The 17,825-nt window shown below is 44.1% G+C and overlaps 1 protein-coding gene across 7 annotated transcripts in view; it reads right to left on the bottom strand.

The window, feature by feature from the left end:
* TLE1 (TLE family member 1, transcriptional corepressor) overlaps positions 1–17,825 on the bottom strand; it is an 85,519-nt gene that overhangs the window by 16,652 nt on the left and 51,042 nt on the right. For all 7 annotated transcript variants that reach the window (XM_079790306.1, XM_079790307.1, XM_079790308.1 and 4 more), the window contains 6 exons: positions 12,358–12,474; positions 9,694–9,747; positions 9,050–9,202; positions 7,519–7,663; positions 6,430–6,620; positions 5,038–5,114 (listed from right to left, as the gene is read on the bottom strand). In XM_079790306.1, the coding sequence (XP_079646432.1) occupies positions 5,038–5,114; positions 6,430–6,620; positions 7,519–7,663; positions 9,050–9,202; positions 9,694–9,747; positions 12,358–12,474 (737 nt within the window). The remainder of the gene's footprint in view (positions 1–5,037; positions 5,115–6,429; positions 6,621–7,518; positions 7,664–9,049; positions 9,203–9,693; positions 9,748–12,357; positions 12,475–17,825) is intronic.

Genomic DNA, 17,825 nt, shown 5'->3' with positions numbered 1-17,825 from the left:
AGCGTCGACCCATGAACCAGGAGATCAGGGTTCGATTCCCAGTCAGGGCACATGCCTGGGTAGTGGGCTGGATCCCCACTGGGGGGTGTGCAGGCGGCGGCCGATCAATGATTCTCTCAACATTGATGTTTCTGTCTCTCTCTCCCTCTCCCTTCCTTCTCTGAAATCAAGAAAAATATATTTTAAAATAAAAAATAAATTAAAATAAAAAACAGCATCACTAAATTCTAAAATGCAAAATGTGAACCTCCTTTTGGAATGCTGAATCTCAGGGTCTCCCACAGTCCTGGGCTCATCTCCCACTAGTCAATGCAGCAAATAGCTGTTTACTGGGATGCTCCAGGGACAAAGGGACTTCATAAGCTTCCATTCTCATGGGGAAGTAGAAGATACAAATGACATGTGGACATCAGTTTACTCGAGGCCAAAGTGTGAAAAAGCGGCATGAGATGTTACAAGGTGCCACTGGAGAGAGATCATACATGGGAAGTCATCAGCAAGGCTTTGTGAAGAAGGCAGCAACTGAAGCGGTCTTTGAACAGAAAATACTTCCACAGGAAGAGGAGAAGACTGATGAGAAGGCAAGCTGCTCAGGATAGAAGGAGGAACCTTCAGGAAAAAAACTGGATATCCCATCTGGCCTGAGCACAAGATGCAAACAGACATGAGGCTGGAGTGATGGTACCGAGGGCCCTTGAATGCCACATGGGGAGCTTATATGCAACTTTTGAAGACCTCCGAGCAAGAAATGGATCAGATCAGGTAAATACTTTAGAAGGGGGAAAACTCATCTAGGATCCTATTGACAAAAGTGAGCATAAAATAAGTAAGAATTTTAACAAATAAAAGATTAAGTAAAATGAGAATTAAATAAGGAAGAATCAAAGGCTAAGCTTGGGCCCAGATATCAGAGAGAATGGGGAATATGCCTTTAACAAAGATATAGAAGTTAGAAGAGAACAGTGTGGGAGAGGGAAAATAACCATGTTAATTGCAAAACCCTATCGAGATCTTAGATGACTTTAGCACCAAAAACAAGTACAGGATAGTGGCGACATGAGTCATCTTGCGCTCGTCCAATTTGATAAAAAGAATGTAAGGCCACGGGACCTTTTGCATATGCTGGTTCCTCCCGCTAGAGGTTATGCCCTGCCCCTAGGAGGTTAATGCAGCTCAGAAAACACTACTGAGAATCCTTCTTTGACCCTCCCCATGGATGGGATCAGCCCGTCACATGCTTTCACAGAAGAGTTCCTCTGTCATAGCTCTTATCTCAATTATAATTAGGCATTCGTTTTTTGCAATGATTTGATTAATGTTGTCTCTCTATCAGTAGGCTGTGAGCTCCCAATAGGGTCCCCTATGCCTATGCAGCAAGTCTCGATGAAATCTGTGGAAGTGAGAACAGGAGGGAGGTAACTGTCTAGATCTCAGTGAGCAGATGGTGCAGGAACCTGAATCACATCCTACAAGATAGGGCTGATGCAGGGACACGTTCAGCCAGAAGAGACGCCTCGTGGCAGATGGTGGTCTCCAAACATATCTGAAGAGCTGTCGTGAGGATGATGGATGAGCGGCACACTATGTGGTCTCAGGGGGAAGGAGAGAACCAGGATTGATGGGTAAAGGTTCCAGGGAGACAGATCTCAGCTCAAGGGCTGGAAGAGTTTTCACACAGCTGGAGAAAACGGATTGCTCCAAGCAGCAGCAAGTCCCCTTCACTAGATACGCTTGGTCAGAGGTGCATAGCCACTTGGTGAGGCTATCGCAGAAGGCGAGCCACAGATGAGCATTCACACCAGAGGCATCTCAAGGTCCCTGCAGTCCCCACTGGACTCTCCTAGAGGCAGTCATCCATTTGCTCCCTGTGCTGGCAGCTTATCTCACGCTTTCCTCAACAGCCCACCCTCTCTGTCCCTTTTCCAGGGGGCTATTCCTTCTGCACATGCGTCAGCCTTCAGTGTGTCCACCTCACCCCAGGAAGCCCTGCCCTTCCTAACTGGTCATTCTTCAAATGTCCGCCTATAACCCACTGCTGTCCTCACAGCACTCATCACCGACCATACACACAGCTAAAGCATGCGTTGTTCCTTCAATGTCTCCACTACATCAATAGGCCCCCAGGCGGGGAAAGCAAACATTCTCTTGCCTGAAGCATGCCCACAGTCCAGCACAAAGCCTGCCATACAGTTCTTGCTCAAACATCCATGAATAACCACCCAAATATTTCGACTGGTGTTTCTCAGAGAGACCCTTGCAAAGCTTTTACCACCTTCTTCACCCAACTCTGGACTTACTGGTTTGTCTCCCTTTCTCTTAAGTGTCTCAGCCCAGTGCTGGTCTAAGTGTGGTCTGCAGACCTTTGCTATTGTCAACTCACTGAGAAACGTTTATACAACAGTCAGTTCATGACTCTTATACTACAAAACTGGGATCCTTTGTGTCATCCCCCATACGTCTGTGTTGTATGTAACAAGAGTGTCAATGTGTCAAACTAGGAAAAGACTGGTCCGTGATCACAGCCGGTAGAGAAGCAGTCTCGGGCAGCATTACTTTACTAACTGGTAAGAAGTTACTAATTCATGGATTGTTATGGGAAGAAGGCTGTACAGCCCAGATCCTCTTGACAATGGGGGAGTTCATTTTGCTCTCTGATATTAACTCCATCTTGCTCACATGATATGCATGCCTCAAACTTGAAAGATAATCCTAAAAAATAGATTTTAATTGTTTTAGACAGCAAGGACCGTTCTGATCCAAAGACCAACACCAGTGGCCATTTGACCCAGGGGAGAAAAGCACCCTCCTATGTGAGAGTCTCACAGTGTTGTCACTGTGCCACTGTCCTTCTCTCTGGGCACCTCATAGCCTGTTTACACCGCTGTAAACACAAACCCAAAGTGCTCACAATCCTCGCACATGAATATTTTGGCTCTAATAAGCATGACACCAGTATTGTTCACTGAAGGTTTAATCTTTGTGTCTAATCACGTTATTGACATACACAATACTATATACAAACACACACAACACTGTATACAAACACACACATGCACAAATACTGGGAACTGGGTGTCCGTTAACCATCCCCTGCACACCAGCCTTGGAGACCAGCACTGTAGTTCATACCTCTGCCCACCTTCCCCTCAACTTCCTCACACATCACATTCAAGGGGGGATCTTGGCAGCGGGGCACATCTCCTACCAATGACTCTTAAAACTGGCTTTCCTTAATGGTTGGTTGAACTTAGCTTTATGTGCCCATTCCTTTCCCAAAGATCCACCAATGACTATGAATTATTGCCTTTTATCACAACACTAGTAGCCCGCGCACGAATCCATGAGCCAGTTGCTCTCTGCGGGGCCTGGCCACTCCGCACCTGCTGCCCAGAGGCTCTCCACAGCCCAGAGGCCCATCCGTGTCCTGGCCTGGCCAGAGGCCCATCCGCGGCCCAGTGCGGAACGCTTGCCTCGTTGCCAGGTCAATGAAGCAAGCATTCCGCCAGGCCGCTCACACTGTCTGTTCTCAGCAGCCGCCCCCCGCCCCCCCCCCCAGGACTGGGGGACTCTGGCGGGGCTGAGAGGACTGGGCACCGCCATCTTTGTGATGGAGTGATGGTTAATTTGCATATTGCCCTTTTATTAGATAGGATTACTTGTTTTCCCTTTATTCACTCACAAGACAATAGGACATCCAACAGCTACCCTGCCAGCAAACACATATAAGAAAAGCCCATCCTGCACACAGGGCCACACACCCAAGGAAACACACAACATAGTAGCTAATGGGTATGTAATCGGAAGGAATCTACCAGCTAAGGAAGCATCTGCAACACTGTCCCACTCCCCAGTCCTACTCTTCCCTGGGCCTAACATGTCACCTTAAATTCTTAGCACCTCTATTAGTTCCTAGTGTAGAGAAAAGCCTAATCTCATCATTAATCAAATTACTATGAAACAGATATTATAATGCATGAAAAGTGAACAACAGGAATCTGCTTTCCTAAAGGCAGGTGATGGGAATAAAGAATTCCATTTTATCTCATGCTCCCGGTTTAGGTGAAACAAGGCTCCAATCAAAATCACACAAAGATGACCACATTGTTGAATGGACCACTCAAAATAATGCAATAATAATGTTTGCTTTCCACTTTATGTGTCCTTTGCAAACACACAAAAGTAGAATGTAACAAAAATAAACTGAAGGCCTATGACATGTACCTTTATTGAGAAAAATCAACAAAACTGGAACAGGCTTTTCTGCCATCTTCTATCCCAGAGAAAGGCAGAGTACTTGCTAGGAAGTAAGACATATTTCAATTATGCTTTAAAAAAAAAAAATTGAGAACTTGAGGAATTCTTGGAAATCACATTTCTAATTACTAACTATGGAAAGCAAGTGATTTCATATGACGCTGGAGGAATAACCACCAGGGTTTTTCAAATTCTGAATGCTCTTTTGCCCTTTAACCTATCTGTCTTGCTTCCCCACATAGGCACTCTGCTCTTATAATTCTGAACCTCTCAGAGTATGGCATTCAGCAAAACTTTACTTGGGGGTCAACCTCGGATGTTGGCATCCGACGGAACATACTCTCTTTTCAAACTCTTGTTTCTACCAAAATAGGGAGCAGGTAGCACTGAGCTGGGTAAAGAGACAACATGTTTAAAATTTCTGAGATTTCAAGAGTTCATTATAGGTTACCCTCTAACCACATGGCAAAGCAGAGCAGCTTTCTGCCGAAAGGTCAAGGGAGGAGGGCCACCCACCCCTGGTCCTTGCAGTGCTCCTCACCCTGTCTCCAACAGTTTCTCTCCAGAAATAATGGAATGCATGAGCTCACCCGCCGGGAGAAGACAGAGGCAGGACACCTACAGGGTGCCTATTTATAGAAAGTGTTAACACTCCTCAGGAAAAGACACTAGAAATCTCCTTGGAAACACCCAGGCCTGTGCTCCCTTTGGAATTCTGGTCTGATAATACCCATGACTAAGCAACCGCCTTGAAAATAAAACTGAGAAGTTGGAGGTACTTACGGTTTCCCCCCGGGGATTCCTGCCAGGTTGGGAGGGATCGTAGGTACTCGCATGTGAGGGGGAGGATCAAACCCAACCTGGAAACAAAAGAAGGCATCGCAGACTCAGTTTCTACTGGGCAGGCACTTGGTGAGCATCACTACAGATGTCTCACTGGAAACTCAGGTCCCCACAGCAGCTTAAACAGGAACAGTGGCACAGGCTAGCAATACCCAGAGGAAATACATCATAGGAGAAGTAATACAACCAACTCTAAATACTACAAGACACACTTCCTTCTGAGGAGGTGGAATGGAGAGGGATCTCTTGTGCACTGAGCCAGCCTCCCATGGCCAATACAGGTCTGCCTGGTCCTGGCGGTACACAGCGCAGCATGTTGTCTCAGTCAGCATTTCTCAACCTTGACACTATCGATGTTTTGGGCCAGACAGTTCTTTGTTGGGGGCTGTCCGGGAGAAGGCAGGATGTTTAGTAGCATCACTGGATGCTATCCTCTAAGTGCCAGTCACACACCCCAGTTGTGATAATCAGAGTATCTCCAGACATTACCGAATGACCCTGGGAGGCAAAATCGCCCCCAGTTTCATACCACTGATCTAAGTTAATCCTTAAGGACTCATACACGATTTTGTGCACCTTAATCGCAGTACCTAGTCCCTCAGCTGCCCACTTGGCTTTAAACTATCCTGTCCTCCACTGCACTGCTCTTCCTGCAAGTGAAACATAAGGGAAGAACCAACAAATGAGAAATGCACATGACCTACTGCAAACAACCAAGAGGAAATATTTTCTATTTGCTATGGGTTATAAACTATCCCCTTGTCCTGAAGCAGTCAAGGGCTCCACATTCGATTTTCCCTTCCTGTGCAGTTTTGTATCTCCCTGGTCAAAAATGAGGCCAGAGAGACAGCGCCCCATGGTTCCCGTCCCTGTGTGTGTTTCTGCCTGTTGCACTGAGGTCACTCCTTACACCGAAGCCATTCTATTGGGTTTAAAGAATAATATAGGCATGGAAAGAGAAAGTTATGGCTTCTCAAATATTTTTTCCTAAGAATTAAAGAGGAAAAAAAAATACTCAAGAAAATGAATGAAAAGGCTTCTGTGAGCTACTTAAGTCATTTCATCGCCTTCCAAAACCCCCCCCCCCCCCAAAAAAAAAACCACTTAGGTGGGAGAAAACCAGATGTCCCCTGAACCGCTAAAGGAGCTCCTAAACACTGCCTTTTTCATCCACAAAGAGAGTAAAGCAAAAAACGTCTGGCCGTCACTAAATGGAGCGGCATGTGGATGAAAGCGAACAAGGCGAAGGCAGGCACAGCGAGGACACTGGGTCTTTGTTTCTGCTTTGTGGGAGCTGCCACCTGGACCCACCATGCTCCCAAGGTCACCTACCATGGGAGAGCGCCCATAGGCCACCACAGCGGCAGCAGCAGCCGCCGCACTCATCTGCGGAGACATGTTGTGGAGGCTGGCGTAGGCGGCACCGGGGCTGGTCAGCTCACCGTTCATGCCCGCGTGGGGCACCATCCCGAATGGGGCGGGGTATGGGCCGGGCACTGCCAAGGGCGTCCTCAGGCCAGCCGCTGCAAGGAAGCACAAGCCACACGTGACTCAACTGGCAGCTCAGGTCCAGCCTGGCTGGCCATTCAGGGAGAGCTTTTAGTGTTATTCTTTAGGGAGAAGGAAAAGGGGGAAGGAAAGAAGGGTGACTGTGGGATGGTGAATCAACTCCAATTCGTACACAGGATCCCTTCTTCCCCAGAGCTGACTTCATCTGGAAAGAACAGACCCCAGGGGAAGCACTGCCTACACATTTCCTCCTGAGTAGCACTGGGAAACCAGGGGGAATTAGCAGCATCCCTGCACCCAATTCACACAAGGCAAACTGAGGCAAATGAAAACCTGGTCCTGGATTTATGTAAACCAAAGCACGGATTTAGAAGATATATTCTGGGGCCTCTTGTCCTTTGAGCCTTTCCCAGTGAGGAAGATCAAGTTGAAGGTTATGAGTTTATTCACAGGCTGGAGTCTCATTGAAATTCTCCAGATTTCTACTGAAAGAGAGATTCCGGATTCCTGATGGACCCACAGAAAACCGGCCAATTGAAGTAAGCAAGGAGCACACTTAGGCTGGCCAGACAGGCCATTTTGGTCAATATTAGCGAACTCAAGACACACAATAATAGTTTGGGAAGGAGCTTACATTTGGAATAATTATCAGAAACTTTACTGAAGTACCTAGGACTTGGATTATTGGGAAATAAAAGTCAAATGTAAACAGCTAGAAATAGGAAGGGTGAAGCTGCTGAAACCCAAGGATGAACATCTGCTTCTTATCAGGGCTTTTCTGAGATAGGAAGGAGGGAGGTGGGCAGTAACTACACTTTGTTCCTGGGGAAACTGCGTCACAACAGGAACAGATGACGAATCAAGCTGGGGAAGGACAAACAAAACAAAGCACGAGAAGAGGCGATGCCCTACCCGCCTGGTTAACGAGGGGGTCCATGGCTGGAGGCTTGCCGAGGCCGGGACGGAGGCCTGGAGTGGCACTGGTGCCCGGTGTGGGCATGTCACTCCGAGGCGTCGGTGTGCTGGATTTCAGAACAGGCGTGCTGGCTTTTTCATGCTAGTATCATTAAACAAATTAAATGAGTATTATTTTTAATCCAAGCCCTATTACACAATTTATCACAACAGCAGCTGGAACACTGGGCACCTTCTAGCTACTCCCTCAGCCAATTTTCATAAATCCACACAATGTTGACAGCATTAACTTGTGAGCGAGAAATGTTGACCTTTCCTCTTCCTGCCAGAATTAAAACCCTAGCGAGAGACACAGAACATGATCACACTTCTTCCTCCGCAGGTTGTTATTTTACGAAGTATTTTTCCATCAGGCTTGTGGACTTTGGATCGAGGCCAAGTCAGAAGGATGACCATTCAGAGGAAAGCTCCTGGTCACTCAGAAAAAAATGCCAGGTCACCAAGAATGCCAGAGGGAAGACCCCTCTTCCGATCTTGCCTTTCGTGGCAGTGGGAGTGAGACTAATGGTGAGACACCGCAGGGCCGATGATTTTATGAGATGCAAACCAGCATCTCAGAGGCAAAAGCCCTAGACTAGTCCCATTGCTGTGTTTGAGAGATATGCCTAAAATGAAGAGATGGTGCTCTGGACTTAAGCATCACGGCCTGCTTGCCTATTTAACCCATGTGGACCATTAGTGCAGGCGTCAAGGCAGCTACAGGGTGACAGAGTATCTTCTTTTGCCTCTCAATTTTTCATGTCCTTTAAATTCATCTGAGTAGCTCTGTGGCACAGTAGCAAAGAACATGTGCTAGAGAGAGACCCCAGCTCTGTCTGGCTTTGGATCTGATGGGCTTTATAAATTGGCAAGTGCCTCAGGCTTCTCTCCCCATCAGAGAAATGGCTTGAGAAATGACTGTAAGGATTTACTGTAGTTGGTTATGGCTCAACTAGAGTGAGTTAAGAGATGACGCACTCTACAGTGTTTGCTGTCGACTGAAAGCAAGAATGGGCTCTGCTGCAGTCCCCTCCCCCCGCCAGCTCCAGCTTCCCCCCAGTGCTGCCTGGTGTGAACCACCAAACTGACTAGCAGCCCAATCACAACATGCCCCAACTGCATGGTTCCGTCTGAAACCAGGTAAAAATGGACAGCTGAAGAAAATGAGGACTTCTCAGGACCTAGGAGGTCTGAATTATTTGCTAACTGGGAAGTTTCAGAGAGCCTGTGCTAGGAGCATATCCCCCAAATAAGAAGGCAAGGAACATAGAATTGTATTTCTCTCTAATTACAGCCCAAAAGAGACAACTGAGAGGGGAAGAGCAACACTGTATGGGAACAAAGAACAGAAGAGTACGTGTCACTTTTAAACACTTAAAAATACAATTCTCAATCAGTAAAAACTCGGCATTTCAAATACTTTAGGGTCCCCCGGTTCACAAAGAAAACTAAACTGCTAAAGAGGCAAGTGAGAGTTCTTATTACCTACCAAGCTCATTTCTTTGGATTTCAAAGAAGCAGAACTTCCTGAAGAGGCGGTGGATGCTGGGCTGCTGGAAGCATCTTTCTTTAGCAGGCGGTTTTTGTCGATCCCATTTTCCCGGGGTGAGTGGGTGGGGCTTGCTCTCGGAGAAGCAGGGTCCTTAACAAGCATAAGCAAAGCTTCCATGATTTTGCTTACAATGGACAGATCTTTCCCTTACACACTCTTATTCCCACACTAATCCTCTAAAGTAAAGGAAATGCTGAAAGTCTAGATTTAGGGGACTCGAGGATATGCGCACCAACACTGTTCTCCTTAAAAGGATGGTGTTTGCAAATATACCCAATTAGACACCATAAAGAAGAAAAAAATCTGGGAACAACCATATTCCTCCTCATGCTCAAATACTTTGCCCAGAGGGCACAGGAAGAAAATGAGCACCAGGGACCCAACTTAGGGATTCAGAATGATTAGGGAAACATTTATTGTAAAGGAAACAGAAGTTCGGGTCAGATAGAGCATGACTGCTCCATCCATGAACAACCATTAAGTTCTCAATGGATAAAGGTGCAAGAAACCAAACACTGTGGCTCCACTTCTTTTTCTCACAAGTCACTCGGAACATAAAGTTTGATAAAGAGTGTAGTTACCTCATTAGACACATCCACAACTAAATTGTCATCGCTTTTGTCACCATCACTGTCCTAGGAAAAAAAAAAGTTTTAATTCCATTTATTAAAGGTTTGAAGCCCAGATAAATTTCTATAGTTCTTGATAGCAGGCAGACTAAAGAAAAAAAAAACACCTGGAATGTGCCTATGGGCTCCCTTAGAGATCGCCAGCCCTAGTAATGAATCCACCTTCTCCCCTTATCTGACCTGAGGCTACACAAAGCCCCAGGCAGGATTTCTGTTGCAATAGCATACCAGTTACATAATCACAGCCTGCATATGAGGTGTGGCACATAGTATGGGCTTGATAAATGTTTTCAACCTGATTGCCCTTATAATCTGAAATCCGCATTATATCAGGTCTTTTCTCATTGAATTTTAAATTATGAACACAATTCATGTCACTGCTTTAAAGAGCATCACCTTGAAGACAGCCAACAAATCTAACGTTCACAAATAATTGATTATAAAGACAAACTTAAACCATGTTCCCATGGGGTGACTCATTACTACAAAAAATATAAAGCAAGCAAAAAACTAAAAACAATAAAGGTAGTTATTGGCTGGAATAACAATAATCTTAAGAATATGAACATGAAATGACCTATGTTAAGAATAACCCTCTTTAGCAACCAGCATAAAATATTTTTGGAGAGATAGAAGGAAGACAGGATGGCAATAATGGAGGGCACCAGCATCCTGCAGTAGGGCTTTCATCGTCTCTTCATAAAGCCATAGTTTGATAATCAGAGGAAACTCCAAGGTTGCACTGAGTTTGAAAAGGCTTCAGAAAAGCTGTCCAATGTAAGGATCACTCTTCAAGTTTGAGGCAGGCTGAAAAAGGCAGCTTACTTTCCTAGTCGAAAAGCCTGACGTCCTTTGGTGCAAAGTAATACAGCGAGCATACAGAAAAAGTAGGCTATCACAACAGGCCCTAATTCCCAAAAAGAAGTAGGCCTGTAGTTTATGACCTAAACAGTCTTTTTCCTGGTGTCACTGTCAATTGAGAATTCACAAATAATGTTTGAGAAATATTAGTACAGTGCAAATACTACCCACATTGGCCTTCTGTGGGACACAAGTCCAGGCTGGAAAGTTACCCTCAGCTTTAAAGTCAGGTCTTAAATGTTTTCTATAATCATACCTAGAGCATTACGTGCGGGAGACCTAATTTACTTTCTTCAATAATGTGTTACTTGAGACACTGTCATAAAAGCACCATGAAATTCACCAATAACAACATAAAATTACCACCAATGAGGAAGCCTAGGCAATTCAAAATGGTCCATTGAAGGAAATACTTTCAGGTAATAAAAGAAAAAAATTAATACTAAAGAAGACTTGCATTTGCTTAGTAAAGCACACAGAAAAGCTTAAATATTTCCAGGTGTACAGAACCCAAAGCTAGAGTGGTGATAAAATAGAAGCTGAAAGTGTTTCCCTTTTAGGAAAAAAAAAAAAAAAATTATAGAAATGGTTAATGTAACTCAACTGGCAAAAAGTAGCCAACAATTAACTTATTATAACAGATCTTTGAAGTGAGTCCTTAAGTTTTCTGTAATTTAAATCTTAGCTTTGTATCGACCCTTCTGCCAATATAAACCTTCACAGTACAGTATTCCTGTGATGGGTCCTGAGGCCTTTGTCCCAGATTCTTCAACATCGCTTCAAAACACCCTCAACCACCTATGCAATTAGCCATACACGCATGTTACAAAACAGTCATGCAGACCTATGGGTTGCAGCTCACTCACTATTAAATAACTTAACATACATAAGTAGAACAACTTGAAAGTGTATCGGCAAATTTCCAAATTTCTGCATATCAGGGACCTTCTCACTAGCTAATTAATAGTTGATGCTATATATAAAAATACCTGCACGGGACACTGGCTCTGGGCAAAAGATAGGGGCAAACATTATGTGCTGAAAGGCTTGGGCTGGAAAGGACCAAAAACCTGGGTTCTTTGTATGTATGTATTATTATTATAGTGCAAAGTGTAGACTAATTCAAAGGACCTCTGACAAAATATCCACCCTAAGACCTCGGTTTGGGAATCCTAGCACAGTTGTTAAGAGATGGATTCTGGAGTCAGACTGCCTCCAGGCTCAGCCACTAGCTCTGACCTTGGGCAAACCACTTGCAAGGTCTGTACTACAGTTTCTTTATAAAATAGAAGTGATCAGAATAGCATTCAAAAAGGTATTTTGTGGCACCACAGATCTTACCCTGATCACTTTAGCAGCACAGGCCCAGGACAAAATGAAAATGCAAGTCCTTGTTCAAAAATTGAGAATGTGAAGATGGCTGAGAGCAGAGCAATAGAACCAAGGGTGAGGCAGGGTCCTTTTACAAGCAGGGCCCTATGCAACCGCACGCCCATGAGGCCAGCCCTGCATTCCTGTGTCCCCGCTTAAGAGTAACTAAAGCAGAAAGCCTAAAATTTAATACTAAGCCTGGCAGAAGGATAATTTACAGTTCTAGGGGGAAATAAAATCCTGCAGTGTTAAGACTCTATCCTCTTTATGGTATTATTTTAAGGGCTGTGGATTATCACTAAGATCTTAGAGTACTTTTGTATACTCACTTGGAAAATAAGCAAGTAAGCAACAAATATTATTTCAAGTCTTTTATTTACTTACATAGTGGCTGGAATCCTTATCATCCACCTTTCTTTTTTTGATGTCGTTGGAAAATTCAGGCCCATTTCTGCGTTTATCGGTGCCTCGCAGACTGTCTGGGACCAAGAGGGAATTACTCTGCAAGACAAAAAAAATTAATCAAGGATTTCTTCCCAGGTCTCTTTGTACACATGAAAACCCAACCTGAACGTGATAGCTATTTTAGAAAGGTGATACCTACATCGCCTTTCATTCCATTTAATTCATCTCATCTGAAGACTGGATGGCAAACACTTATACAACTTTAAGTACTTAAAAGGGAGACCCTGGCTATGCAATCAAACCATTTTTCAGGCCCTACTGCTCACTTAAAAAATGTTCTGTTAACTGTTAGAGAAATAGGAACTTGCTGTTTATATGGGGATGTGTTTTTATTTTCCCACTGCAACTTCCTGGTCAGGAACATGAATGGCCTATGAGTAGATCCTGAGGTTATTCTATTAGACTTATTCTGTGACTGCAAGTCAGAGTGTGTCACTCCTAAAAAATGCAAGGAGAATAGGTGAGGTTAACAGCACAGTTTACTAAGTCAAATCAGCACTTCCTGCAGCAACAATGAAGAAACTCCTTTGAGTTCTTTTAATTTATTGTTGAAAATAAGATTTGATGCTCCTCGCAAAAACACCGAAATTTAAGACCCAAAGAGAGAATTTCAGCCAGTGAATCTTCAAGGGCCAGACCAGTTCCCACACATAAAAGCAGGAACAAGGACTAATCTTTTCCACAAACCACACAGGATACTTTCATTTGCATGTGCTGAGTACAAACTGTTGACCCAAAGAAAAGAGGCATTTTAGATATTTGGGGGTCACATGACATGATCTGACAGCTGGTCAATTCCCATCTCCTCTGGGCTAATGCATCAGAACATGTTACAATGAGTTATTTTAAGGGCGGGATTAGCATATGCAAGGGGGCAATTTGTTCAGTGATGTGTTACAGCCTGGAACAATGCTGAGCGAGCTGTGCAAAAACCTCCTTTCACAAAGCAAGATAACCCCAATTTCTGAAAGATGCTGGCGAACTAAGAGGAGGGTGTCCAGGGCCAACAGACAATTATGTTACCTTCCTCTGCCACAATTTAGAAGAGAAGGGTCTGCTGAAAACCTTTGCATTAGACCACTCTAACGCCACTGCATGTACCAGGAGCAAATCATTTACATATATTTTTAACCACCGTGGGTACCTAACTAGCCTACAGTAATCAGCCAGGTGGCTGGCTCTCAGAGCTCCCACGTGACAACTGTGGACCCCACCATAGGGGCCTCCACAGCTTAACCACATGCAGGAAAAAATAAAAACTAGGAACCAGAAAGCAGTCTGATGCCTCTCTGCTTACTTCAGGGGCTGACTCCGTTCTCCCTTGAGCTGAGCTTTTCATTCATGACTGTTCAAGCTACACAAAAGCCAGGAGGCTTACAGAAAAACCGGGGAGGGACCCTGCAATTCAATATAAAGCAGCTCAGAGTAATGTCTTTAGCACAGGGTGGGGGACTGAAAGGTGAGCTGGCTGGATCCCTGAACTAATTACCTTGGTAAATGTCAGCTAAAAATTAACCCCTACAACCCAGAGCCACACAAGATGCCTGACAAGATTCAGGGCCTAACTAAAAGCGCCAAGTGCAAACATGCACTCAGAAAAGCTGAGCCTCCAAGGGGAGTAGCAGCTTGCACTTCAGTATAAACAGTATCCAAATAGAGCTGTGCTATAGAATTATACATCAGCCCCAAAGTCTCCTCTCCAGACTCTGAGCAGGTACAATGGAAGGGCAGGGCTGAACTACTTAACTTCTGCCCATGTGCCCAGAACCTTAGAGTTGGTGCCCACTGGTAATTTTAAAGTCTCTGATCAATGTCACCTTTGTAGCCCTTCTGCTGAATCTAGCACTGGGCATCCAAACCATTCAGTCATTCAGAGACAGCTCTGAATGATCTTATTTCTTTAATGATGTTAAGTGGTATTGCGAACACAAAAGTAAACAACACTTATTAGGATCAAGAGAATTTTTGTTAGAAACAATAGCACTCGTACAGCTGGACCTGTAAGCACGTCAAGTGTTGAGGCCTTCCGACTAAGTCTTAGAAGTTACTACTGGAATTCCCCGCTTGAGCCGCTTAAATGAGGCCTATAATCTGAATGCGGTTTTGAAAAAGCTCTGAGAAGTTCCTCTAAATTTGGACAGGGCTAGTAATTAGCACCCCTACTTATCTGAAAATTGGCCCCATTCAAATGGCAGACTTAGACGAGTTATGAAACAAAACATCTCATCGTACCTTTGATGCTGTAAAACTGATTCGAAACAGGTGGCGAAGAGTGTGGGCTGGAAAGGCCCAGAGCCACGGCGAGGAGCCAGCGGGTTCCTGGCTCCCGCTGCAGCCCCACCAAAAACGGACCACCTCCTTTTACCCTTGTCCCCAGGAACCCAGTTTTCTGTGTGTAATTGCCCCTGACAACCTCCGGGCTCTGACGCTGCCTTCATTGTTGTTCCTGATTTAGGCAAACAGTTCCTGTCTAATGAACTTCACGTCAGCAACAATAACTTCCTGGTTAACTACTGCCTAGGAGACCCCAAGCTTCGTGGTTCCTTCATTTGCTCCCCAGGAGCCCAACCAAAAGACTTCACAGGTATTTCCAGAATTCTCATGAGACCATGAGTCTTTCCCTCTCATGCTGTGTTTCCCCCCAGGCACCTTCCAAAGGCTCAGAGGTGGAACACAGCCATTTTGATGGTCATTATGAGCAGTTTCATACCTATTTTAAGAATGAAGAGATTATACCTGGGTACTAACTTTAATATCCTTTGGATCCTTCAAAATTTAGGGTTCTATCTTGATCTGTTAGTTTGACTAGGACAAGTCAGAATCACCTTTCATACTAGGATTTATCAACATTTAAGAAGAGGCCGTGGCACAAGCATGAAACTGAGGCTACTTTGCTTTGTTGTTATTTAAAAACTCATGCATTCTAAACACAGAGGAAAATTAGAATCCAACCTTTGAAGAGGCTAGAGCAACCTTAAAGACATACTCTTCATCCCCTTCATCCCCTCATTTTACCAGCAAGGGGAGGCAATGTGCCTGAAGGCAATGAGCTCTTCCCACTAAGTCAAAGTGCCACCACACCCAGAAGAGAAATTTCTAAACTCAATTTATGTTCCTGCATTACTTGGCCCCCAATACTTATCACTTACAAGTCACATTGGCTCATTAGCCTATGAAGCTTAATTGACCTTCTAAAGGACAGAATAATGCCGAATATATGTTGCGTGCTTTCTGTTTCCTCTTCCTAACCTCAGACACTCTCTCTCTCTCTCTCATACACACACACCACACACACACATCCTGATTCACTTGGTTGATTATCCACAATATAAAAAATGTGAACATAAAATTAAAAAATGAACATTTCACAGCCTACTTTAAAGTGGCCTAAAAGTAGTCCCGAATTCCAACGTTTACATTCATGAGTCCTACCATTTATAACCAAGATTCACACAAGAAAAGAACTCAGCAGAGAACAAAGTAGTCCAGGGACCCCCAGCACCAGTCCGATGGGATGGCAATCTTGGCAGAGAGTGATCCCACAGACCTGTTTACCACCACAGACCTCCCTTCCCAGAGTCCCTACTTCTAAAGATTTTAATCTACCAAACAGCATTTATCAAGTACAATTCATTTGTCCAATATTTACTTGCCAAATAAATATTTAAGTGTGAATCAGGTATTTTTGATCAGCACGAGATCTCCAGACAGTATATATGTTTTCCTTTGTTTTAAAATTTTGTTAAGAACAAAACAAAATCACCTTATTTTCCTTATGTCTTCTATACAAACTCAAAATAGGAGTTTTAAGCAGCGCGCGCCCCCCCCTCAGGGGGGGGGGGGAGTATTTAAATATGAACAAATCAAGACCTGAAAACACATTATGGTTTCAAAACAAAGTTTCTAAAATCGTGATTTTCTGCACCTTTCGTGTTGCACACACTGGTAGAAAGCTAAGTAAATAGATCAAGGGAGATGCATATCCGACACATCTCTAAAGAAAAATGAATCCCCTGGAATATTCAGTACCAGAGACAGAAAGTGGGTCCAGAAGACCTATTCGCCCAACAGGCATGACTTCCTCTCATTTTCACATTGAAACCACATATGAAATGACTAGATGAGGTGCAAGTACAGAGAAAACATGCTCCACAAGAAGTTATGACCTGTCCCTCTTAAGGTAAATCTCCAGAATATAAAATCTGAGTGGGCCTCTTCCCTGACAACAGGGAAATTGTTCACTATGACCAATAATATGCAACCTGAGGGCCACTTCTTGCACTAACAGTGATGTGATGGTTAGGAGCTACTCAGAGAGAAAAGCAAGAGTAGCAGATCTTCCAATATTACACCAGTGTGCACTCCTTGAGTGGTCAAATCCATAGTAGCTTCCTAACTGGGTGAACCATGTTTTGTAAAAGCAACACCAGGAATATTCTCTGCTATAGTTCAGTGGAGTCAAGTTGACTAGACAGTTAGTAGAGGGTTTGAATCTAAATGGGTAGAAGTAGACAATATGTTCTCTTAAAATAAAGCAAAGTTAAACATCCAAATGCAATTATTAAACCATTCGTTCATGGAAGAACTTAGCACGTTTAAGTAGAAGAGTCTGTTGAACTTAAGAGAGCATTGGGTTGAGTCAAAAGAAAACGTCAAGATTCAGACTTTGTGTTTGTTTCCTTTATTCTGACTGTTCCTGACAATGTTGTTTCTATTTCACGCTCTGATTACCCACTCAAGACTGAGGGAGAGACCCAGCTGCTTCGGGATGCATAAAACCAGTCTTTAGAGTCTTATTCCAAGAATTTTACTTTTCTTTAGCAATTTAACAATAATAGTTGTTCATGTATGTGGAGGTATTTTGGAAGGCAAACTCCAGAAGACATGAAAGAAGGCAAGTTTAATGAAACGTTCCGCTGACAGTGCTACCGGAACACTTGTTCCGAAGCCCTCATATATCCCTCATCTAATGTAAGACCTCAAAGCAACTCTTCTGCCAACCAAATATCAACCTGGAAGCCACCAGCAGCAAATCTGAAAGGAAAAACCTCTCATGGATACAGCAAAAGCTAGACAGGTTTCCCTAATGTGAAAATAATGTACATTATTCAAATGGATTTCTTTAGCTGCCATGCTGATTCCCCTAGGGAACTTTCTCCTCCCCGCAGGAAAAGTGTTTGTGTCAGAGGTACAGATTGGAAACGCATGACACCTCATTTATCCTCAGTTACACTGAGGCAGTGGGAACCTAATTTGCTAGCACACTCTACACTGACAATTAACTTCTCGGTGAACATTAAAACAATTAGGTAACGACGCACCCCATCACATCTGTGTGCTTTCTTCACTGACACCTGATACCAATTAAGTCATCACCCCACGCTGTA

This window comes from Cnephaeus nilssonii (assembly GCF_951640355.1).
Source record: "Cnephaeus nilssonii genome assembly, chromosome: 14".
NCBI classification, from domain to species: Eukaryota; Metazoa; Chordata; class Mammalia; order Chiroptera; family Vespertilionidae; genus Cnephaeus; species Cnephaeus nilssonii.
Note: the sequence above shows the minus strand (reverse complement) of the source record. Positions and strands in the feature narration are given on the sequence as shown.